This window comes from Oryza sativa, chromosome 4, assembly GCF_034140825.1.
Source record: "Oryza sativa Japonica Group chromosome 4, ASM3414082v1".
NCBI lineage: Eukaryota > Viridiplantae > Streptophyta > Magnoliopsida > Poales > Poaceae > Oryza > Oryza sativa.
Window position 1 is genome coordinate 2,972,467 of NC_089038.1, and position 26,737 is coordinate 2,999,203.

At 45.0% G+C, this 26,737-nt stretch overlaps 1 protein-coding gene across 1 annotated transcript; it reads right to left on the bottom strand.

Annotated features, from left to right (window-relative positions):
* Positions 1 to 16,620: 16,620 nt before the first annotated feature.
* On the bottom strand, positions 16,621 to 18,282 carry LOC4335019 (spindle pole body component 110). Its single transcript, XM_015780501.3, has 5 exons — positions 18,205 to 18,282; positions 18,018 to 18,099; positions 17,671 to 17,813; positions 17,237 to 17,575; positions 16,621 to 16,984 (listed from the first exon to the last, which is right to left on the bottom strand). Exons 1-5 carry the CDS (start codon positions 18,205 to 18,207, stop codon positions 16,805 to 16,807), a joined length of 747 nt encoding a protein of 248 aa, XP_015635987.1. The 5' UTR covers positions 18,208 to 18,282; the 3' UTR covers positions 16,621 to 16,804.
* Between the last annotated feature and the right edge of the window lie 8,455 nt (positions 18,283 to 26,737).

Below are 26,737 nucleotides of genomic sequence, written 5' to 3' on the forward strand. Positions count from 1 at the left end.
ATGATGACAAAGTTGCATTGCCGTGATGAAGTGAACACGAGTCGTCGGCAACAGAAGCAAACTGGTAGTGAAGACGCGCAGTTGTGAAGATAAAAGCACTAGTCGGCGACAGCATAACCAGTCGGCGACGGAAGACGATGATGTTCATCAGTAGTGGTAGCTGTATAAACCAGATGTAGAGGCGAGGGCACTAGTCAGCAGCAGACGAGACGAAAGGCGATGAAGATGGTAAGGCCAATCAACACTGGCAGAATCATGCAGCCATGGAAGTGAAGAAACCAGTCGGCAGCCATGGCAAACGTAGGCAGCTTGTGTTGAAGATACTGATGCCTATTAGTAGTGACAGCGATGTAGCCAGCTGTGAAGAAGATAGCATCAGTTGGCGTTATAACAAGCCAGCCGTGCAGGCGGTGACACCAGTCAGCGGCGGATGCGGCGGCCGGTCGGTGAAGACGTAGACGCCCAACAACGGCAGCATAATAGGCCAGCCGTGCAGGCAGAAACACCAGTCGGCGGCGGTCGAGGCGGCCGGTCGGTGAAGACGTAGACGCCCAACAACGGCGGCATAAAGGCCAGCCGTGCAGGCGGAAACACCAGTAGGCGGCGGCGAAGGCAAGCCGGTCGGTGAAGACGTAGACGCCCAACAACGGCGGCATAAAGGCCAGCCGTGCAGGCGGAAACACCAGTCGGCGGCGGCGAAGGCAAGCCGGTCGGTGAAGACGTAGACGCCCAACAACGGCGGCATAAAGGCCAGCCGTGCAGGCGGAAACACCAGTCGGCGGCGGCGAAGGCAAGCCGGTCGGTGAAGACGTAGGCGCCCAACAACGGCGGCATAATAGGCCAGCCATGCAGGCGAGGACACCAGTCGGCGGCGACGAAGGCAAGCCGGTCGGTGAAGACGTAGACGCCCAACTACGGCGGCATAAAGGCCAGCCGTGCAAGCGGAAACACCAGTCGGCGGCGGCGAAGGCAAGCCGGTCGGTGAAGACGTAGACGCCCAACAACGGCGGCATAAAGGCCAGCCGTGCAGGCGGGGACACCAGTCGGCGGCGACGAAGGCAAGCCGGTCGGTGAAGACGTAGACGCCCAACAACGGCGGCATAATAGGCCAGCCGTGCAGGCGGAAACACCAGTCGGCGGCGGCGAAGGCAAGCCGGTCGGTGAAGACGTAGACGCCCAACAACGGCGGCATAAAGGCCAGCCGTGCAGGCGAGGACATCGATCGGCGGCGACGAAGGCAAGCCGGTCGGTGAAGACGTAGGCGCCCAACAACGGCGGCATAAAGGCCAGCCGTGCAAGCGGAAACACCAGTCGGCGGCGGCGAAGGCAAGCCCGTTGGTGAAGACGTAGACGCCCAACAACGGCGGCATAAAGGCCAGCCGTGCAGGCGGGGACACCAGTCGGCGGCGACGAAGGCAAGCCGGTCGGTGAAGACGTAGACGCCCAACAACGGCGGCATAATAGGCCAGCCGTGCAGGCGGAAACACCAGTCGGCGGCGGCGAAGGCAAGCCGGTCGGTGAAGACGTAGACGCCCAACAACGGCGGCATAAAGGCCAGCCGTGCAGGCGAGGACATCGATCGGCGGCGACGAAGGCAAGCCGGTCGGTGAAGACGTAGGCGCCCAACAACGGCGGCATAATAGGCCAGCCGTGCAGGCGAGGACACCAGTCGGCGGCGGCGAAGGCAAGCCGGTCGGTGAAGACGTAGACGCCCAACAACGGCGGCATAATAGGCCAGCCGTGCAGGCGGAAACACCAGTCGGCGGCGGTCGAGGCGAGCCGGTGGTGATGTTCTGACTGATCCATTCCTGGAGCGTAAGAGATAAGCTTAAAGCCATGAATCCCTTTTATGCATATCTGGATCTGGATCCTGCAGAACAAACATATAGGATGAGTAGTATCTGATATAAATATAATACTCGAGAAAAAATCAAGTATTTTAAAATATTTATAAATATGTATTTCTCCTCTTGTCAATTTTGATTTCTCCGAGCAGATGACTCATTACGTTTAAACACTCTGCCCGACTAGTCATAGCCACCAAGCACTGGGAGTCGGCCTAAGCACTTCCCAAACATGCATATGAGTGACATGAGTTCGTCATTAATGGAACAAGGTTTCACGGATCGGAGTTTACTACTCGGGTACTTTTGCAATTATTAAGAGCAGAAAATAAATTATCTTATCTCTATGCTTTTGATTTATTCCGAATAATACTTAGCACCTTGCGTTACTCGGTCCATCCAACGAGCCCCCGGGTGCTAGGAATCGGCCCAAAGGCAACCATCCATTGGCAAACCAAACGGAAAGCATAGGAAGATAGAACTCCATAACTCGATAGGTACTTTTGTACTCAGATTATGTCGCAAGCAATCAAGATAAATATTATAAAAAATATGATATAACATCTGTAGCCCCCGACTCACTACTCAATGGAAGACCAATTGGTGTAGTGAGGCAGAGGAAAAGGAAAAATATCATATAAAGAATAAAATAAATGATGACTTAGCTTTGTAATATTCCCCTTGGTGATGGCAAAAGTGGCCAATGTGGGAACAAAGTCGTCCATCAATAACAATGAAGACACCAGTCGGCGGCGACGAAGGCGGTCGACGGTGAAAGCGAAGATGCCCACTAATGGCGGCATAATAGGTCAGCCGTGTAAGCGGAAACACCAGTCGACGGCAACGAAGGTGAGCCAACGGTGAGGATGTAGACATCCAACAACGGCGGCATAATAGGCCAGCCGTGTAGGCGGAGGCACCACTCGGCGGCGACGGAGGCAGGCCGGCGGTGAAGTCGTAGACGCCCAACAGCGGCGGCATAATAGGCCAGCCGTGTAGGCGGAGGCACCACTCGGCGGCGACGGAGGCAGGCCGGCGGTGAAGTCGTAGACGCCCAACAGCGGCGGCATAATAGGCCAGCCATGTAGGCGGAGGCACCACTCGGCGGCGACGGAGGCAGGCCGGCGGTGAAGTCGTAGACGCCCAACAGCGGCGGCATAATAGGCCAGCCGTGTAGGCGGAGGATCCACTCGGCGGCGACGGAGGCAGGCCGGCGGTGAAGACGTAGACGCCCAACAGCAGCGGCATAATAGGCCAGCCGTGTAGGCGGAGGCACCACTCGGCGGCGACGGAGGCAAGCCGGCGGTGAAGTCGTAGACGCCCAACAGCGGCGGCATAATAGGCCAGCCGTGTAGGCGGAGGCACCAATCGGCGGCGACGGAGGCAGGCCGGTGGTGAAGTCGTAGACGCCCAACAGCGGCGGCATAATAGGCCAGCCGTGTAGGCGGAGGCACCACTCGGCGGCGACGGAGGCAGGCCGGCGGTGAAGTCGTAGACGCCCAACAGCGGCGGCATAATAGGCCAGCCGTGTAGGCGAGGACACCAGTCGGCGGCGACGGAGGCAGGCCGGCGGTGAAGTCGTAGACGCCTAACAGCGGCGGCATAATAGGCCAGCCGTGTAGGCGGAGGCACCAATCGGCGGCGACGGAGGCAGGCCGGTGGTGAAGTCGTAGACGCCCAATAGCGGCGGCATAATAGGCCAGCCGTGTAGGCGGAGGCACCAATCGGCGGCGACGGAGGCAGGCCGGCGGTGAAGTCGTAGACGCTCAACAGCGGCGGCATAATAGGCCAGCCGTGTAGGCGAGGACACCAGTCGGCGGCGACGGAGGCAGGCCGGCGGTGAAGTCGTAGACGCCCAACAGCGGCGGCATAATAGGCCAGCCGTGTAGACGGAGGCACCAATCGGCGGCGACGGAGTCAGGCCGGCGGTGAAGACGTAGACGCCCAACAGCAGCGGCATAATAGGCCAGCCGTGTAGGCGGAGGCACCAATCGGCGGCGACGGAGGCAGGCCGGCGGTGAAGACGTAGACGCCCAACGGCGGCGGCATAATAGGCCAGCCGTGTAGGCGGAGGCACCACTCGGCGGCGACGGAGGCAGGCCGGCGGTGAAGTCGTAGACGCCCAACAGCAGCGGAATAATAGGCCAGCCGTGTAGGCGGAGGCACCAGTCGGCGGTGACAGAGGCAGGCCGGTGGTGAAGACGTAGACGCCCAACAACGGTGGTGTGACCAACCAACCATATAGGCGGAGGCACCAGTCGGCGGCGAAGTCGTAGACGCCCAACAGCAGCGGCATAATAGGCCAGCCGTGTAGGCGGAGGCACCAGTCGGCGGCGACGGAGGCAGGCCGGTGGTGAAGACGTAGACGCCCAACAACGGTGGTGTGACCAACCAACCATATAGGCGGAGGCACCAGTCGGCGGCGACGGAGGCAGGCCGGCGGTGAAGTCGTAGACGCCCAACGGCGGCGGCATAATAGACCAGCCGTGCAGGCGGAAACACCAGTCGGCGGCGGCGAAGGCCAGCCGGTCAGTGAAGACATGGACGCCCATGAACGGTGGTGTGACCGACCAACCGTATAGGCGATGACACCAGTCGGCGGCGACGGAGGCAAGCCGGCGGTGAAGTCGTTGTTGCTATCAGCAATGGCGGTGGCGAGGACAAGCCGGCGGAGTGGACTCGCGGCCGATCGACCGGAAAGCTGAGACGCCTCGAGTCCATGACCAGCATCAATCGCCTCAATAGTGCCGCGTAGTTATATGCGAACAACAACAAAAAATAGCAAGAAATTAATCTGAGATTAAAAATCAATATGATAAATAATGATAAAAATCAGATTGAGTTTCCCCCTGACTGATTTGGATCAAGTCAGAGAAGAGGAGCTTGAAGAAGTGGTCGACGGAAAGGAAGTGAAAACTCCCAAAGCGAAAGCGAAGTCGGCGACTCATGAAATTGATTCCATCGCGCTCGTTGATAGGAAACTCGACGCAACCCCTACCTGGCGCGCCAACTGTCGAAACATGAATTCGGCAATAATAAAAGGGGGTAGCGCACGAGACCTAAAAGTGGATGGATGCGGAGACAAAGGATTTAGACAGGTTCAGGCCCTCTCAATGAGAGGTAATACCCTACTCCTGTTTGGGGATTTGAATCCGCCAAGTGTGTATTGATCTGACGATCAGGTTGTCTCATCTGCCCCCTAGAGGGCCTCCTGCCCACCTTATATAGGATGGGGGGCAGGATTACAAGATAGAAACCTTAACCAATACGGTATCGGTTTCCTAAATCTACTTTACAATATTATCAAACCAGGACTTTAGGCCGTTCCGTAATATACAAGGAAACGTAACACCCAAGTCATGATCTGTTACATATTACATAAATATAAGTTATCCCCTATAACTAGTCGGATAACCATGCCGTGTGGGTATGGGATACCCATAATCTCCACAACATGTGTGCGTGCTGCCACGCCGTGCGTGCCGCCGTCCTCGTCGCGGTGCGCGTCTCGGCCACGTCGCCGTCCTCGCCGCCGCCTCCGGCCCCATTCCGCGTGCGTGTGCACCGCCGCCGCCACTTCGTGTCCCCCGCCTGGCGCCGTGCGCGTGAGAGAGAGAGGGGAAGAGTGAGAGAGAAGAGAGAGAAGAGAGGAAGGGAGAGAGAGGGCAACAGTGGAAGAGGATATGATAGGTGGGTCCCATATTTTTTTATAAATAGAATGCTGACTGCACTGCCACACGTACGTCACGTAAACGAAAACCACAAGGATTGAATTGAGGGGGGTAATTCGTCCGGTTTGCATAGTTGGAGATGAAGAATGTCCGATTTTGTGATTCAGAGGATAATTCGGATGACCGTGATAGTTTAGGGGGTAATTTGTACTTTTTTTTTTCCTAGTATCTTTGGTAATGTGCTGAATTTTCCCTAGCACGTTAACCATGTGGGCTTGGGAAAGCTGGAGAGAGTTTTTCCAGAGTCCTCTCCCTCTCTCACTCTCGCTCTGTCTCTTTTCCCCTCCATGTTTGCGAGCACTTGCTGCTAGGGTTTGGGGAGACAGGGGTGAGGAGGAAGGCGGGAGGCGCGCAGGCTGCGACGGCGCTGGATGGGTTCCTTGAGTGGAGGAGGCAGATGCATGCGTGGAGATCCGCCGGCGGAGGTGCCTGACAAGGGGGAAGACGAATGAGCACCAGGAAAGGAGGCCCAGCTGGCCTCCAATTTCTCATTTTCTCCCCTCATCGTTGGCTTAAAGCATCACAAGAGTTTCTCTGAACTATTCCTAGACCCTGTTTGGATAAGGGAAATCCATGTTTGGATACTAATTAGAAGTATTAAACGTAGACTAATTGTAAATCTCATTCTATAACTCTGGACTAATTTGCGAGACGAATCTTTTGAACCTAATTAATACATGATTAGCCCGTGCGATGCTACAGTAAACATATGCTAATTATGGATTAATTAGGCTTAAAAAAATTATCTCATGAATTAGCTATCATTTATGTAACTAGGAAGGTAGCCCGCGTATTCACGTGGGCATGCATATTATTTTATTTTGGAAATAGTTCCAGTTGAAATTCAAGTAAAGTATTTTTCATTTTTAATTGAATTTTCATTGATTACTTTTTCCTTAAGAGGTCTCAAAGTTTTATTGCTCGTAAATTTATTTATTTTACCATCCTGATAGCCCTCCTTTTTAATTGATCAAATATATATCTAATATAGTGCCTCTTTTAATATGTGAGACCGTACGGTATTTTAAAGAAAAGACATAGTCAACATGAATCATAAATTAATAATTCATTGGAAAAGTTAACTTTTAATCATATTATTAAAAGAAAGAGGCTATTGATTTTGTATTGCCACCTTATAGGCTTATAAATGCAGGTTGTAGAGAAAACCATGGAGCTACTTTAATTCATTGCTTTATCATTGACCTTTGCCTCTTGGTGTGTTTAATATGACTTATGCAGAGAAATATAAAAATTTTGAAAGAATAAAATATCATTATGAGGTTAAATGAGCTATGCTTTTCCATAACGAAAGGAGTATTTATTCAATACTATCTTACAGGTTTAGTGCTTCACTAAAGTAGTTTTATGTGTAAAAACTTCAACGCTATATTGCGGGTGAAGCATTCTAGTAAAATAGTTCTGTATAAAAGGATTATAAAAGTTATTTTCAAAGATGATCCATGAGTTTGAGACAAGAGGCTCACTGCATAGGAGGCTGCACATTTGAGCCATATGTGAAAAGAATGCTTGCAAAAATCATTTGTGTAGTGGTGTGATGAAAATAATTATGCATACAATTAAAAATTTGGAAATACCTATATGAAAATAATCGTACTTGTGCTCATATTATTGTTTGCCAACAATCAATAGAACTTGATAGTGCGTGAGACTTCACATAGCCTACGAATATAATTACATAGCTGAAAATAACTCTGCAAGAGTGAATATTATTGTATTGTGGACTTTTCATGAGTGCCATCATGATTTAAAATTTTTTACTCTAAAATTTATAATTAAACATCAGGAATTTATATACTCCAAACAATCACTCTTTGTAACTTTCTTTTAGCTAATGTGCATTAGGCATTTAGTATTGCACTTATATGTAAAGTCTGAGCTGCCTACCCTATTTTGTCTTCTTTGTTTGAAAGAATTAGGCATTTAAACAATAATGGTAGTTTATTATGTCCATTACTATAAGTAAAAGTTGTAATCACGATGTCCTGGGTAAATCTCAAGCTTTTATTTTTTTTATATCATGTTATAGTTTTCTGGTTTGCAATATATGTGGTTTATACTACCTATTTTTCCTTCTAATTAAATCACCGTTTATATGCATCGTGCCGCCATCGGTCCTGGCGGGGCACACATAAAATCAGTTTGGCACACATAAAATCAATTTGCTTGAACTCGCCAAAAAACAAGTTCACCCCAAGTTGTTTGTTCCTTATATATAGTAGTATATATCTATGGCATGTTTTACGAATATGCTCTAGTATATATCAATTGTTGGTTTGTTCTAGGCAACGAACAATTTAGCACAGTACAATATGAATGGAGATAGATCCATCGTTATAAAGTTGAAGTTGTGTTGTATACAATATAAAGGTGTAGCTCATCAGAGAAACTTGACACGGTGATAGCGATCGCCTGCAATCACCAGAGGTGCATCGTAGAATTCTTTTTCTTTTTTTTTTAGTCTTGATGCTCTGGTTGAGTAGATCAACCTATTCTAACGGTGGAGGCCCTAGTTGTTCTCTTTCAATAAGATAAATCCAATAGCCTAAAATAACATATCATCAATTTAAGTGAAAATCAAAGATGATATGTTTTTTATCATATTTTATATGAATTTGTAATTTATTTGAGCGTCATGTGATGGTTTAGGAGCATATGTAGGATGCCTCGTAGTGGTTTAGAAGTGTTTCTAGAAAGTTTAATTGACTTTTATATAAAGTCATGCGTTTGTGCAACTATATTATCTCCCCTCTATTAAATTTAGAATAATAATGAACAATGTACATATGTGTTCGTAGAACATTTTTGCACCATATATATAGCGTTATCACATTTATGTTTTTCTTTTCTGTAATTAAACAATAATTTGTCATATATGTTGGTGCGGCCTTGGTACATCTGATCATTCTTTGTCATGATATCACATAGGGGCACGGAGTGAAGTTCAGATGAATTTTTTTTTAAAGAAAGATAGATCTAACAACCTAAAATTGATTAATTTACAAATCGATGGTTGAATGTATTATTCTTTTTGGATTTTTTCTAATTTAAGAGTGCTATGTAGTTATTTAAAAATATTTGTATGATGTCTAGCTACAATAAACAGATTATACAGGTTGATGTCTATCTATGGATTTTTTAGGCCCATAAAGAAAAAATAGTAATTTTAATTATCATGGAAATAAAAAAAATAAAGGAACAGAGCAAGGGTAGGTTAGGTATATGCGTAAGAACGCCGCACAGAGGCATGGACTGAGGGCAAATTTTTCTTAAGATAGATCTAACGATGTAAAATAATGGGTTCACTGATTTAAATGAAAATCGACGGTCGTATTTCTCTGTTTTATTAGAGTGCCACTTGATGACTTGAAAGTGTTTATAGGGTGACGCATGGAGGATTAGGAATATTTGTACGAAGTTTAATGGACTATCAATTATGATCATCAAGGTATAAAAAACAATATGTATTACATATATAAATATTGTTAATATAAATTTAATGGTAGAAAATAATTGATCGACTATGTTTAAGTGGAAATCAATGGTTTTTTTTGTTTTTTCCTTCATATAATTTCTATGATTTTCTCTAATTTATTGGAGTGTTACTTGATGACTTAGGAGCTTATTTATTTGTCGGTTATTAAAACACAAATGAATTAATTATTAAGACTATAGTTTCACGTGACAACTTTTGTAATTAAGATATACTAATATGGATGTTATATTTTTTTATAGATAAAATACATCATATGCTTTATAAAATTTTAAATAGTGAACAACTGAAGAAAATAAAGAGGTAAGGATTGATCGCTTCTTTTCCAACCGTAGGTGCAAAAGTGCTTACATATATACTTTTTTTATTTTTTTTTCCAATGAATAGTTTTTTATTTGTTTTTTTAGCAAATAGTGCCTAGTTATTTTTCTCACGTACGTTTTTACGTTAGTATGTATGTGCACGATGCTTGGATGTGGGGGATAGGAGAGTGTAGACCCCCGATTTTGGAAATCGGAAATCTTCTGTGTTTATCCGTACCAATCCCTGGATCAGTAGTTGGTACACACATACATAGTTGGATCACAACATATCACGAATGAATTCAGGCTAAAAGAGTTAAATACTTACATTAGGGCCAGGTAGGCCAACAACTACCAGAGGACAACAGCGGAAGACAAAATAATATAAGGGTCCGGTTAACATGCCACAGGCAGTCGACTAGGGAACGAGACCTAGAACAAGACTGCACTTCGATCATTTTGTTGGATACGCAAGCGTACGATAAGGGCTTCTCTTCAACACTCTCCTAAAAGATATATAAATAGCAAGGGTGAGTACCAACCGTACCCAGCAAGCCACCTCAACAACAATGCATATGATAGAGGGTATTTTAAGGAATGGCTTCAGGTTCTTTTGCATAAAGCTAGTTTTGTAATTCTTTTCATAAGCCTAAGACCTAGCATAGACTGATCAAATTTTAATACCAATTTTCACATTAAACAACGACGGTTCTGTCCACCATCCATTATGATCCCAAGGATAGCTTCCCACCATTGAATCGTCATGGTTTTCTGAGGACGTCCACCTTCCCGCCTCTCAGGAAGTGGCTCCAACAACATAAAATCATCATGCAATATCCCATCCCACACAAGTTAAGAACTTTGAGTCTAGCCAAGTGTAATACATGTCCCGGTGCTCAATAACCGCGAGCACGGCTATTCGAATAGATTTGGTTTACTCACACTGCAGTGGATGTACACTTTACCCGCACTCCGCGACTGCCCAACACATGAGCCTCGTCCCAACACATGAGACGCGTCACGGCAAAGCTTTTCGATAACCTCGCATTGGCAGTACCCGCTCCATGAATTTAAATCCTCATGCACTCTAGGCGTCTATATTTATAGCAGTGAGAGGAGTTCTGGCGCTCCCGGGAAAGAGAAGTCTCACACACATATTAAATTATGGTTCAAGTTAAGTTCTCTATCACACACACTCATGACAGTCCTACCAATGGCGACACCGATGTAGGGCACGCCTCTCGGCCCTACCTCAACGGCTGCCCCACCGTAGCGCACTTGCCACACTCAGGGGTGAACCATCTATGCAGGGATACTGCCTCCGCTCGGCTATCTAATCCGCTAGGTCTATACCCATTCGAGAAGTACGGTTGTACGGGGGTCGTTTCATGCTTAACTTCATGGCTCGGTCCTTAATTGACCGAGGACGGTACTAGCCTTTTCCAGATACCACCCAAATCCTCCGTCCACCCCAGTCGAAAACAGTTGTTTATTTTTATTTCTCCTTTCGCAAATCATGTCATCAATATCATGGCAATGTGGTGCTCATGTCTCCACATACCATATCTCAATTACCTTCCCAAAGGTAATTGCCCAAGCATATAGCATTTGATAAATATGAGCATGCATGATTCTAGAATAGCATTTCTAAGCATTTGTCATAGTTGACTAGGGACTCATACGTAAACATGGTTATGAAGGAATAAGGGGTAAACAATAATCAAGGCATGGCATAATCGCAAGTAGGATGTTCATCATTGCATGCAATTTTATTTGTAAACAAAACAATTTCGCAATTGGGATCAACATGTTCAAGGAATAGTGATGACTTGCCTGCTCAGGATAGTCCTTATTCTCGATATAATCTTGATCAACCTTCACCTCCTAGAAGTTGCAGACGTTGCCTCACGACTAACCGATACACAAAGTCTATAATACGCGAGAAAAACCAATATTCAAACAACAATCAAATATGCACAACAAAATGTACTTGTTAGGGTCGTACCTAGGGTTGCTCATACTATTATTGCTTGCTAGGGGATTCCAATCATGCTAAGGGCTAAAGTTTCTTAATCTTTCTGTTGTCATGGTGGTCTATATAGGAGCTAACCAATGTAGTATGAATGAGATACGTATCTGGCTACTATGTGGTTTAGTCTAGCAAATGGCTATTCATGCATCTATCTAAATAGAACGGTTATACACTAGAGGTTCTGTTGCCGGATGGATTTGGATCGGTCAAATAATTACTGTGAATCATTTGTATTATTATTTTATTGATGGAGGCTTTATTTTAATTATGTACATATTTTACTTGTCAAAATAAATTATAAAAGGTTAACAATTACCCATGCTTTGTATGTTAGAACTGTTTAGGTTAATCATATTATGGTTACAGACTATCCCATCACATAATTTTATAATGAATAATCCTAATTTACAATTATATTAGGTCAAGATTTATAACTAGTATTTTATCCACTATAGATGTTTGTCATAGACTCATTAGTTTACTATACACAAAAGGGTAGGTTTTTGATATACCGTACATCTAAATTGGGATGTACAATGTACGTGTACGCAACAATATTTAATCATTGGATCATTTACTGAATGGTTGCTATTTACTAGAAGCTATACGATATATGTGATTAAGATGGCTCTGTTTTGTTAACTAATGGATGTCAACCGAACTATATTTATTCCACTTCACATGACATTATACCGACTAACTTTTAAGCGGTCCAATTACAACTAGCTCAGTTATTATTCTCCTTAGACAAGTTGAAGGTTCATCTAAGTGTGTTTATATTTTAGTTACAAAGTATGAGGCTAAACTTATGTAAATAATTTATAAGTCATAGGTTTAGTTATATTTGGACATAGACTAATTAATGGCACTAATATTTCCTATGCTTTAATCAATTTGAAACAATGCACCTAGTTAGTTTACATAGGTTTTATAGTGAGAAAGCATGTTAAAGACAATTATTTGACATCTACTTTACAGTACAATATCAATTTTCTTATTAGCACATTTTTAAGTTAACTATTATGCATCATCTTGATATTAATTATTAATAATTATAAATATATTTTATTAAATAGTGAATTATATACCATTGGAAAGCTTGTGAATTTAGATGAATTTAGGTTCAAGTTTCAGTCAAATCGGAGCTAAAATGAATAAGTTATGCTAGTGTAAAGATTCAAATTTGAATTAATTCTAATAATTGCGAAATGGTACTGTTCCTAATCCATTTATTTTTAATACAACCTTATCCACAGGCTATAGTGACTTACAGGTGGGGTCTTCCTATTTTCTTTCCTTTTCTTTTATTTTTCTTCCTAAAGGAATCATACGGGCAAATGACGAGTGGGCCCGATTCCTTTGACTAGGGTCAAACTGGCCATTTAACGCGGTAGGGCCCGCATGTTGTAGACTCGAGATTATAAAACCTTTATAATTAGATTTTTAACCACCCGGACCCACATGTAATAGACTCAACTAATAAAGATTAAGAAGGGAATTACTATTCACTAAACACGTGGGGCCCACTCTAATCTCTCCTCTCCTTTCTCTTTTCTCTCTCTCTTCTCTGTTTTCTCTCTTCTCTCCCTCCCAGCTTCTTCTCCCTCCTCTCTCTCTCGGCTCTTTGGCGATGACGACCGACCAAGGGGAGGAGGCGGCGGCTTACCGACGATGGCGGCGGCGACGGCGGCACGACGACGGCGCACGGCGCGGCGGCACGAAGGCGGCGGTGCGGCGGCGCGAGGGCGACGCGACGACGGCGCACGGTGCGGCGGCACGAAGGCGGCGGCGCGGCGCGGTGGAGGGGAAGGGGGAAAAAGGAGGGGAAGGAGGGGGGAAATGGCGTGGGGAGGGAAGGGAAAGGGGAGGGGGTATTTATAGGGCTCGGGGGAGGGGTGGCCGGCTTTAAACGATGACGGAACGGCGTGGCGACGCGGGGCTCGGGCGATGGCGACGCGCGGCGATGGGACGGCGCGGCGCGACGGCGACAGTGCGCGGCGCGGGCGGGGCTCGAGGCGCTGATGGCGACAGCGGTGACGCGATGGCGCGGTAGCGGCACGGGGCTCGGGGCGCGGCAGCGGCTCATGGCTTGGAGGCGCGGCAGCGGCGCAGGGCGACGGCGACGGGATGGCGGGTGACGCAACGGCGACGGCGGGTGACGCAACGGCGACAGCGCGCGGCGTCTCAGGGCGCTAGGCCGACGGCGACGGTCGAGCGGCGCGGCAGCGACAGGGCGCGGGGCTCGAAGGCGTGGCAGCGCGACGGCGACGGCTCGCGGCTCGCGGCGATGGCGACGGCGTGCGGCACAATGGGACGCGAGGGGGCATGGCAGTGGCGGCTCGGCGACGCGACGGGCGGGCGGCGCGGCGCAGGGCACGAGGTGGTGTGTGCGCGGCGCGAGGCGCCGGGGCACGGCTGCGAAGCCGACGCAACGGCGATGGCGACGGCGCGCGGCGCGCGATGATGTCGATGCGACGACGACGACGACGGCACGCGCAGAGGACGGATGGGACCGACGATGGCGACATGACGCGGCGGCGCGGCAGGGCGACGGCGCTGACAAGACGGCGCGCGGCGCAAGGCAGCGGCGCAGCAGAGGGCGGTAGCGGCGCGGCGCGCGCAGGGGTGGCGCGGGGCTCGAGGGGGAGCACGGTAGAGGAGGGGTGGTGGTTAGGGAACCAAATCAAACACCTAGAGGGCTAATGAACAGTGCTAGCCAACTATTTTTGATTTTATAGGGTATTTTGCAATTAGGAAAAATATACTATTGCCACTAATTTTGTCACAATGTAAAATACACCAAGCCTAACATAATCCATCGAAATTTGTATTCAAATTTAATATTGAACATATTTTTATTTTTATTATATATTTTTCTAAGTATTCCTATTTTTAGGGCTTTGGTTTATTTATAAATTGAGAAAAGTTGCCAATTAAATTTGTATTTACTCCTAAGCAGTTGAGTGACTATATTAAGTGCTCAAATGTGAATTTTCCCAAAATTTAATATTGTCCAATATTTAATATATATCCTAGATTTTTATAATTTCCTATATTTGGGGATTTTGGTATTTATCTGTTTCCACACATATTGGTTCATCTTTTTGGATTGGTTTTACCACTACATGGATTTCTATAATTTAGCATTTGTGATTCAGTTCAAATTATATAATATCTAATTAATTTTTCCCAGTAAAACTATTCTATAGATAGAGTTCCATTTATTTGAATGATTATCATTTCCTAAGTGTTTATATTTCATAGCACGCATCACATGGTTCAAGTATTCAATATTTGATCCATAAATTAAATTAGTAATTAACCTTTCCTTTGTTTGGATTTGCTTTCTTTGTGATTATTTACGGTTTGGCAAGCAATAGTAATCATAACAATCAGCATGGTGCAAAAGTTTTAAAAAGTTTGAAATTTTAGTGATTTTTATTGTCGGGAATTTTCAGGATGTTACACAGAGGGAGGTGGAAAAAACAATTCTAATATAGTAATAATTAAACATAGTGGGTCTAGTTGTTTATTTAAGTGACACATGGTGGTTTAGGAGTATTTGTAGGACTTCCACATGGTAGTTTAGGAGTGTTTGTAGGAAATTTCATGGACTTCTAGTATATAACTAGGAAGGTAGCACGCACATTTGCGCAGGGAGGCATCATAAGCTACGGTTGACACTTATGAGTGCGGAATACCAATCAAAGAATATCTGGCACGCTTTAAAAGTATAATTTCTCCATAAATTTTATTCTCAGCATTGCTTAGGTAAATTTTCTAACCTATTAGTTAATTATTTCAATTATCTAACACAATTGTTATGGCAATAGCCTTTTCAATCTAAGTGAAAAGTAACAAGCAAAATTTTCTAACTTTTTCCTCCAATTGGTTAGATTTACTCTCTAATAATATTTTTCTATTTTATTTAATACAAGTGCAAATATAAGTTCAAAATTTGTGATATTATGAATAGTGATAGAGCATTACACCTTTCATCTCAACTTTGAGAAAATTTCAATCACACTTGGTGATGTATTAAGTAGTTAAGACTGATGTGGGTCCTCATTCTTTATTAACAATAAACATATGAATTGGATGGTATGGATTTCTAGAGTTCAATAAGATTCCGTGCTGTGAAACACATCTATGAATGTATCATGTAGAGTGTGCGAGGCTTCATGCAGCCGATTGTAAACACGATCTTACAACTAAATATATCTAACTGTGCATGCATCATTATTTTGGAATGTGATGTATTACATGCTTCTATGATTTGTTTGGTTACTATTGATTTAGTTTAGCTATATATGTTTATATATATGTTTATAGAGTGACTTATAATGATATAATATATGCTGGCAATTTTTTTCTCGTATTTCATTGCTATTTGGATGACATGCAAAGTGCATGGGTCAACTGTAGCCAAATAATATATTATATAGCAAAATATAGGCATGTGGATCTTAAATCGTCAGTTTTGTTATAAATATATCAATAGTTAGATTAGAAGTAAGACATGTATCTTAAAAAAAATATCATCGTTTCAATATACAATTATCAGTTGTTTCTTCTTTAGTTTAATAGTTAAATAATTCAAAAGGGTAGAGAAATGAAGAACGCAGAGTTCGAGGCATGGAGAGGGGGTGGATTGTGATGTGCACATGTGAGGGGAGAAGATTACACGCACCTTCCATGTTTTCTTTATCGCCAACCCAATTTACTTCAAAATAAAATGAAGGCTCCACACACACAAGGGCCAAGTACAATTTAGAGAAAGCAGCATGGCAAGCTATATGGTTGGTACGCCAAATCGAGGTGCTGATAAAGCAGTGCTGTCCGACAGGTTGGTGGAGAAATGTTATGCAAACTATATGGCGGAGGAATGTTAACGATGCCGTCTGATAATTAGGGGGCTTTTAACTATTTGCCACTCTTACGAATGGTGCTTAACGATTTGCCACTAGGCCCACATGTCATAGACACATGAGGGCCCATGTGTCATTGACAGAGCATGGCAAAATCGTTAATTGCCAAGTCACAAGAGTGGCAAATAGTTAAATTTCCCGATAATTAGTGGCCCCTACTCCCCAGCCTGACTGTTGAGCGCGCACGAGAAAATGTATCAAGGCTTCACAATTTACACATGCTCTCTTCAAATAATTTCACAATTCAAGTTCAGACTTTCAGTACCAGAAAATGGTTCTCAATAATGCAGCTTTATTTATTATGCTAGAACATCACAACAAACAGAGAGAAAACTCCAAGAAAGGCAAGTAAACCACACACAAACATAGCACAAACCACGTCAGCACACATATGTATATAGTTTTGGTAGGAGGATAAATTTAATTTCCTCAGTGGTAATATTCCAGCCTGGGTTGTTAGTGCGCCCTCCTACCATCATTCTCCAATGCCATCACATTACCGTGGTGACGAACCTCTTGATGCATGTGAAATTCATGCCTGTGCACCTCCTTATGCACTCTGTGATGCATACCATGATGATTATGGTCCACAGATTCGAAACTGTCCAACTTAGTTGAAGTTGTAGTTATCCATCCCTGCAGTTAAAACGCAGACCAAAAATCAGCCGCACGATTGCCGAAAATTATATCAGGGTTTGAAATTTTGGTAATTTCCGAATCCCAGCAAGCTAATATATGGTCCAAGATTTTCAAGTTTCTTTCAAAATTTTAAATAATTCCGTGCGAAACACCACCAAGATTCCTGAAATCCGGTGACCACCGAAATTTCTAACCGATATACTTCTGTCCATTTCAGTCCAAATCAAGTGTTTAGCAACAGACAAAAACCTTCTGCATTTCCTGTAGATCCTTGATTTTTCGCTGCAATTTCTTGTTTTCCTCATCGAGGCGCTTGTTCTCTTCCCTCTTTGTCTCAAGTTTTGTGTTGAGATATTCCTTCTCTCTCTTTGTGATTTTGAGTTCTTCCTTGGCATCTTTGGTCTCCTTTGTCTTTTTTTCGAGCTTTGAGTTGAGATTTTCTTTGTCTCTCTTCCATTTTCGTTGTTCTTGCTGGAGAAGCTTGTATCCTTCCTCTTGTTTGATTTGCTTTGACTCGACAGCTTCCTTCTGTTTCTTCATGTTCTGAAGGTCCTTTTTGTATCGATCCATTTTCGCCATTAGATCATCCTGAAATAAATGATGAAGTTAGCAAAGGAAATATAATCAGAAAGATTGAGGCATTAATCTTGCAATTAATTAAAATCTCTGCATTTAGCACATACCGGCACAACTGATTCAATCTTGACACTGGATGACATTTTCTTGAGGCGCTCATAGAGCTTCCCGACGTCGACAGTCCCTGGCACGTCCACCTTCAAACTGCTGCCATCTACTTTTACTTTGAAATTATCCTGGTCGACAGATTCTAAAAGTAAAAAACCAAGATGATGAGTACTATTAGTTATTTTCTGCATAATTCACCCTTCCGAACATCTCTGTCCATTTGATTTGGACTGAAATCCAACAGCAGGCAGGATTATTGATCCACAATTTGTGAAATTTCCATCACCCGGAGACAAGAAAATACGAGATGTTAAATGGGGAGTATATCTGCTACGATCATTACAACCTTTGAACTCTTGACGAAGTACGCTCTTGACCTCTACGTCGTTTGCACCCCGAACCTTGAGCTTCGTAAGTTTCTTGTCTCCCTGCCAAGAGTTCGATCGTACATAAGAAGAAATCCTTCAAACGTTTGTTGATTTGAACCAGCAAAACAAACGAGTGCAGAAACAAAATTCAAGAACAGCACATACCATTTGCTTCAGATATATATGGTGAAAAGAGATGGGGAGGAAGTCAGAGACTAGAGCAAGATCTAGTACTGCTGCTCCAAGAACAACATCGCCATGGGCTACCAACTTAAATACCGTGATTCCTGAGGAACAGAATCTGGAAAACGTGTTCGTCGTTCCATCTGAATACGCGTTCTTTCATGCAGATGTCCTCGTCTCCGTGTAAGATGCAAATATGGATTTGATTACATTCATCTCGAAAGGTAAGAAGGATGATCATCGCATCTGTATCTTTTCCCTTGACTTATCGTAGCTTCATTCCGTCAATGAATATAATATATACTCCTTCTCTTTCTAAATATTTAACGCAATTGACTTTTTAAAATATATTTAATCATTCGTCTTATCTTAACTAATTAAAAGATTCGTATTTTTCCTTTAGTCACATCATCCGTGCGGTGTTTTTTTCGTCCGTCTAGGTTTTTTTTTGCGCGCGTGGTTTTTTTCGTACGTGGTCTTTTACTGAGTCCGTCTGCTTTTTTTTCCGCACGCAGTTTTTTATAGGCCCGCTCGGTTTTTTTGCGCTTACGGTTTTTTTAAGTTGTCCGTCTCCAGTTCTCACATGATGTTTTTTTTGGGCCCACAGCCCAGGAATTACATACAGAGTCTAACCTATATAGGAATTACATGGAGTCCAAACATAGAAATTACATGACAAGTAGTATACAAACAACTTCTCAACCTATATAGAAAAACTGAAAGCACATAGAAGACTAATATATGCTCCTAGAATTTGATGTGGATACTAAGCAATCTCTCGCTCGACGCTACTCATACATGCACCCAGATTTTTTTAAAAAAACTGAGAAATTCCTGTTCGCCGTGAGACTTAATGTTCTTTTACTGCATTTACGATGATAGAAGGTAATTCTTCAGTCCTTAATGATGTACACATTATTAATGGCATATAGCGAACAATTAGCACAAATCAATCGATCTTAGAGGGAAAAAAATACATGGAAATAAAACTACCAAGCTCAGCAAGGAATAAATATCAAAAACCAGATTGATTGGATCTCATACCTTATTTAAGTGGCAACCATATTTTATTAGTAATTTCGAAGAAAAAAAACCAGCCATCTTATATTAGTAAAAAAAAACTTTATCACACAAAACTATTAACCCAAATAATACCACTATTACTTCATTATATTTTTATTTGCTACACTTATTTTTGATTTCAGATGTATAATAAGCCCCAGTCTGTCAATCAATTTCCCTTAACTAAGGGCGCGCAAAAAAAAAAGACCTACATATATAATTGTGCTTGAGGTCCCCTATTTATTCCTAGGGCCGTAACGTGAAATGTATTTCATATAACATAAGTAAAGCATTAAAAAAAAACTTACAGTATTTATATATATAGAGTATATAAAAGAGTATTATGGAACATTAGTAAAAAAACAAGAACAAAGATACTTGCCTAGAAAATTCAGTGGAACCTCTCTCGCATATTAGGACAACTAAAGTTTCTAAACTTCAGATCAAATAAAAGCATCTTGCATAACAAACTAAGACTTGAAAGCTCAGACAAGAACTGTATTTTAAACAACAAGATTACTGATTACTACTATGCAAGATGATCCCAAAATTTCACATGGACAGCATGATATATTGTCTTAAAGCAAATAAAGCACCTGGGCAGCAATGGCTGGAACTGACGGCGAGTCAAGGACGTCGGTCGTTGGTGAGCACGGCGTGGGTAAACTCTTCTCGAACTCTGCCGTCCGCAGCCCGGCCTCGAAAGAAGTTTAGTATAATGTGGACATTGTTTCTCTCATAAGCTCTCGCCTATCAGTACAGCTCCAGTAAGCCAGATGATGTTTATGAACAGTTGAAGAATCTAGATTAATACCGACTAGAAGGGGATGCGCGGCATAATGCTGTGCTCAGCTGTGCATACAAAACAAATACGGTTTAAGCAAAATTTTAATTCCAAATAGTTTTTATTGATCGAGTGTTTCCCTTCGTTCATTTGATTTGAAAAGGTAATATCAAATGTATTAGGTACATAATTAGAAGCTTGTAATTCGAAAGATGACAAACTTGAAATGCTTGGACACTCTGACTACATTACCACCATAACAATTTTATTTAAGCAGCATATCTAGCAACCAATAAAGAGCTTATAAAACAAAGCACTATTTCTTTTTTTTTCATTTTTACAGATTGCATGCTAAAACCAGAACCTTCTCCAATCACCCGTCACATATGAATCTGAGCACTTCAGAATATTAGTTTCTTCCACTTTCTAGGAAAACCGAAGGTTCTTAACAATGACAACAGGTGAGTGATAAATCATCCTAAGTACGACTTCACAGGTGAGTGATAAACCGGCACCTTTGTTTCTCTGCATCGGTGCCACCTATGGGGTTCCCAACCGGCTCCCATTTATGAGCAACTAGGTCCCGATCTTTTGATAGGTATTGATAACTCTCGATATGGTGAAAACTTGACAAACACGATCCGGCTTTTTGATCAGCACGATCCAAACCCTACAATCGCAGCACCACATCTTATCTGGTTATCAACCGTGCACTACCCAGTTAACCCCGCCGATAAAGCTAATCCTTGCATGTGAATTTGAAGAACACAAGAAAGACACAAGGTACACTGCAATTCAATTAAGCTCTCAAATTTGGGGTTACATAAACCGAACTAGCATGAAACTACAACAATAAAAATAATATAAGAAAACTTCAGTATAAGCTATGACGACTACTGGATAAATATGATTAGGGATATTCTAGGGTTGCCCTAGGGCGCCAACCCCTTGGGCTTAGCTCATGACCCAATTACAAGGCTCGAGGCCTAAATTAGATTCGGACTGGATAAGGTACGTAGATTGTTTTGCAGATTTCTGATAGCCTAGGAGGAATTTTGATGTGGGACTAAAACCATATGAAAGTAGAATCCATAAGCTTTCCAATAAGTCCTTATGGGCCCCAAGTTTTCTTCTAGCACGAGATCAACGGCTAGTCTCGAATCCGAATATAAAACGTGCGAAATTTCATCTCTTGCTTTCTATGGACTAAAAGTGACGTGGTGAGTTAAGACTAGACTTGGAGAAAGTCTTGGTTTGGCCCCCAGTGAACTTTTTTTGATCATCCATTATTCCTTTGCCCAAATAAGTACCTCTACAAATGGAACACATAAAACTCATGGTGCAGTATCGTCTGTTTAAATATATAACATGTAAATTGTACATAGAAAACATGCACCTTTGGTTGCTGAATGAATAAGGTATCCATGGTCATATCCGATCTAGTGATATCCTAATCATTTAGTTTTATGTAGTAGTGAGAGAGTGCGCAACAGAAGACCGAGCCATGGATCTGCCGAGCCAGTTCACCATCTCCTGTAGGGCAGCCTATATGTTGCACTGTATGTACACCGCTGTCTGTACAAGGTGTGACACCAACACATAAGTCTTATTGGATTTTATAGGAGCAGTTATACCCAAGTACAACATAAACGTTAGAGGTGAACAACGTTTGCAGAATTCTTTGCCACATTAGCCAAATTATCTTTTTCAACGCATATCCAATTTTAGATACGGCACCATTGTAGCATACATTTAACAAACTTGTTTCCTAAGCAATCCTGATTGCCAGAGAGGGTAGCCACACTTTACTGCTTTTCGTGAACTTTCAAGGTGTGGAGATTATGGATATCCCATATCTACACGGCGATGGTATTTGGACTGAGTACAGGATACCAAATATAGATAGAATATCTTATTTGTGTCTCGGGTTTGTTTCTTAACTTGTACATCAAGGAAATACCTTGAGACTTAGTCGGTTACGACTGTATTTAATCTGTATCTGCATATTCCGTTAGGGATATATATTATCTTTTGTAACACGGACTCCTTCCCATATATAAGGGGGGTCCGGGTGCCTCTAGGGGCATATGTTGATTTTCCCAAATCATACAATCAATAATACACTCGGCGGATCCATCCCCGGACAGGAGTAGGGTATTACTTCTTGAATAAGAAGGCCTGAACCTGTATAAATCCATTGTCTCCAAACCCATACACTTCTCAAGCTTGATAGCCACCCCCTTTTATTATTGCCGAAATCTAGTTTCGACAGTTGGCGCGCCAGGTAGGGGTTGCGTCAAGCTTTTCGCCGATCAGTGCAATGGGTTCCATCTCCGGCATCGACGACCTCGTCTTCCCACCCGGGCAGATGTTTCGGTTCGGCAGCCTCGACTTCGTCACCAACAACTTCGGCAAGATCTCTCTCCTTGACTCGGAGTCATACCAGTCGGGAGAGAACCGGATTTCAGTCCCGTTTGGACTCCCAAACGCGGCTGAAAGTTACTTCAAGACCATCTCAATCGAGTCGGCTTCAAACCACTCGGGAGAGATCGCATCTTCTCCAACGTCACCAGATCAAGATGATGGGGCTTACCCACCGATCCTGATGGAGCTCCCTGACGATTTGGCGACCGTCTCCATCATGACAGCGCCTTCATCCCGTAGGCCTAGGCGGAAGTCGGCTTCAACACCGATTTCGCCTAGCTTCAGGGAAGTCGGCGTCATCCTCCAACCACTCGGCACGGTTTCGACGGATCAGCTGGATGGCTACTACAGCTCTCCCACCGTCGACTCGCGTCCCACCGACATCGTGGAATACGACGAGTTTGGCTCTCGCTACTACAACGACCCGGATCTCGACGACTTCGACGGAAGCCTAGAAGACAACTACACCCCTCTCTACTTCGGCGTCTTCATGGCCGACAATGAGACGGAGGAGCAATGCCAAGCCCGGGAAACCGAAGCACGTCGCGAGATTGAGCGTCGCCGACTGGAGCAGGAGCGTCAAGCACAAGAACAAGAACGGCTACGGCGTGACCAGCATGAGCGTGAGCGAACCGCGAAGGAGGCTGAGGACCGACGGCAGCGAGCCTTGGAAGCAGGGCGCCGAGCGCGTGATTTCATTGGCCAGCAAGATGTTGAAGGGATACCGGTTTTCCGCACCCCTCAGCAGAATGCGGTTGCCGCGATCACCCTCCTCGACACCCTCCTCAAGGAAAACGAGCACAATCAATCTGATCACGTCGTCAACATCTTGAACCAGACAAAGACCATGATTGCGGCTTCGGTTCCAGTTAACTCCGAAAGCGTCCACACGCCGACTGGCAGCCGACTCCCCCACTTCCGATCTCATGATTATCGTCATCTGAGCCTCAGCATCACCGGCGCAGGATCCAACCGCAGGAGCAGGGGCCACGACGAGCGGTCCGTCCACTCGCCTCCCGACCACCATGGGGAGCGCCGAGTGGAATGGCCTCGCTCACCACCTCGTCGCCGCCCCGTCGATCTTCGTGACACAATCATACAGCGCCGAGCAGCTCGAGGCCGTCATCATTATTCGCCAGACCGCCACGACGACGACCTTGATGGAGTAGCAGCCTTCACCGACGACCTGCGTCGAGTGGATTGGCCAGCCGGCTTCAAGCCGACTGGAATAGAGAAGTACGACGGTACCACTAACCCAGAATCGTGGCTTACCGTCTACGGTCTCGCAATCCGCGCAGCAGGAGGAGACAGCAAGGCCATGGCGAACTATTTACCAGTGGCTTTAGCGGATTCCGCCCGATCTTGGCTCCATGGATTGCCCCGTGGTACGATTGGATCTTGGGCCGAATTACGCGACCGCTTCATCGCCAACTTCCAAGGCACCTTCGAGCGTCCTGGCACACAATACGACCTTTACAACGTTATTCAGAAGTCCGGAGAATCCCTTCGAGAGTATATCCGACGATTTTCTGAACAACGTAACAAGATCTCCGATATCACCGACGATGTCATTATCGCCGCATTCACCAAAGGGATTCGCCACGAAGAGTTGGTCGGCAAGTTCGGACGTAAACCTCCCAGAACAGTCAAGCTTATGTTTGAAAAAGCCAACGAGTATGCCAAAGCCGAAGACGCCGTCACCGCATCAAAGCAGTCGGGTCCTAGTTGGAAGCCAAAAAATACGCCGGCTACGGGAGGAGGTGGAAGTAACAATCATAAGGACCGCAAGCGTAAGCCTGAGGAACTTGTTGCAACCGCCACTCATTCTTCTCGACAGCGTTCGCGCGTCAACACGTTCGACAAGATCATGAACTCCCAATGCCCGCACCATCCTAACTCCAACCACGTGGCCAAAGATTGTTTCGTTTACAAGCAGTTCGCGGAGCAATACACCAAGCCTACACGGAAGAACTCCGACGAAGAACAAAGCACGTCGAGGAAGAAGGACGACGGCGACACCCCGGCAGGATTTCAAGACCACCGCAAGGAGCTCAACCATATCTTCGGCGGCCCCCTGGCTTATGAGTCTAAAAGGAAACAAAAGTTGACCGAACGGGAAATCAATGCTGTTCAGCCCGACACGCCTCAATATCTTCGATGGTCAGAGATTGCAATCAAGTTTGACCGCTCGGATCATCCTGACCGAGTGGTCCACCCGGGGCGGTATCCCCTGGTACTAGACCCAGTGGTCCGTAATGTCAAGCTTCGCAGAACCCTCATCGATGGTGGCAGTGCACTCAATATCCTCTTCGCCAAGACCTTAGATGATATGCAGATCCCGCGCTCCGAGTTAAAACCAAGCAATACGCCTTTTCACGGAGTAATTCCAGGATTATCCGCAACTCCACTCGGCCAGATCACCCTCCCGGTCACTTTTGGCACTCGGGAAAACTTCCGCACAGAGAATATCAGCTTTGAAGTCGCCGATTTCGAGACAGCATACCATGCCATACTCGGACGCCCGGCGTTAGCCAAGTTCATGGCTGTCCCGCACTACACTTACATGATGATGAAGATGCCGGGTCTCCGAGGAGTCCTAACCCTACGGAGCGACATCAAGCAAGCCGTCACATGCGACAAGGAGAGTTGCGACATGGCCCAAACCCGCGAGATAGCGTCTGCCCGAGAGGATATCCGACTGGCTGCAACCACGGTGAGCGAAGGAGAAGTGCCCGCTACCAAGATTTCAAAAAGTGGAGAAAGCGAAGCCAAGACTAAGAAGATTCCCCTAGATCCTTCTGATCCTACTAAAACTGCTGTAATAGGCGCCGAGTTAGATTGTAAATAGGAAAGCGCGCTCATCACCTTTCTTCAGAACAATAAAGATATCTTTGCGTGGAAACCATCTGATATGCCTGGTATTCCTAGAGAGGTGATTGAGCACTCCTTACAAGTTAAAGAAGATGCCAAGCGTATTAAACAACGACTCCGCCGATTCGCACAAGACAGGAAGGACGCGATCAAGGAGGAATTGACCAAGCTGTTAGCGGCAGGCTTCATCAAAGAAGTCCATCATCCCGACTGGCTGGTAAACCCGGTTTTAGTTCGGAAGAAAACGGGGCAATGGCGCATGTGTGTTGATTATACTGATCTCAACAAATCTTGCCCTAAAGATCCTTTTGGGTTGCCTCGCATTGACCAGGTAGTTGACTCAACCGCCGGCTGTGAGCTTCTCAGTTTTTTGGATTGCTACTCGGGGTATCATCAGATCTGACTGAAGGAATCAGACTGCTTGAAGGCTTCATTCATCACGCCCTTTGGAGCATACTGCTATGTCACCATGCCGTTCGGACTAAAAAACGCAGGAGCAACTTATCAACGTATGATCCAGAGATGCTTCTCAACACAGATCGGCCGCAACGTTGAAGCCTATGTGGATGACGTAGTTGTCAAAACCAAGCAAAAGGATGATTTGATCTTGGATCTAGAAGAAACCTTCGCAAGCATCCGCGCCTTCAGGATGAAATTAAACCCTGAAAAGTGCACCTTCGGAGTACCGTCAGGAAAGCTGCTTGGTTTTATGGTATCTCATAGGGGTATCCAAGCCAACCCGGAGAAAGTTACTGCCATCCTCAACATGAAACCGCCAAGTACCCAGAAAGATGTTCAGAAGCTGACTGGATGCATGGCGGCGCTCAGCCGATTCGTTTCAAGACTTGGCGAGCGGGGGATGCCCTTCTTTAAGCTACTGAAGAAAACAGATGATTTCCAATGGGGACCCGAAGCACAGAAGGCCTTTGAAGATTTTAAGAAACTCCTCACCAAGCCGCCGGTCTTAGCCTCACCATACCCGCAGGAGCCGTTGTTGCTGTATGTGTCAGCCACCTCCCAGGTTGTGAGCACAGTCTTGGTCGTTGAGCGTGAGGAAGAAGGCCATGTCCAGAAAGTCCAGCGACCGATTTACTTTGTCAGCGAGGTCCTAGCCGACTCCAAAACGAGGTACCCTCAGGTTCAGAAGCTGTTATATGGTATTCTAATTACTACCAGGAAGCTATCTCACTACTTTCAAGGTCACTCGGTAACGGTGGTCACATCATTTCCACTTGGCGATATACTGCACAACCGTGAAGCAAACGGACGGATTGCTAAGTGGGCTTTGGAGTTGATGTCTTTGGACATATCATTCAAGCCTCGAACTTCAATCAAGTCTCAAGCGTTGGCTGACTTTGTCGCTGAATGGACCGA

What these genes read in the sequence shown, in the direction of transcription:
- LOC4335019 (XM_015780501.3), bottom strand. An exon ending in ACTTCGTCAAGAGTTCAAAG is followed by an intron (nt 17,814 to 18,017) that starts GTTGTAATGATC and finishes TTTTACTTTTAG; the next exon opens with AATCTGTCGACCAGGATAAT. An exon ending in ATCTACAGGAAATGCAGAAG is followed by an intron (nt 16,985 to 17,236) that starts GTTTTTGTCTGT and finishes TTTTAACTGCAG; the next exon opens with GGATGGATAACTACAACTTC.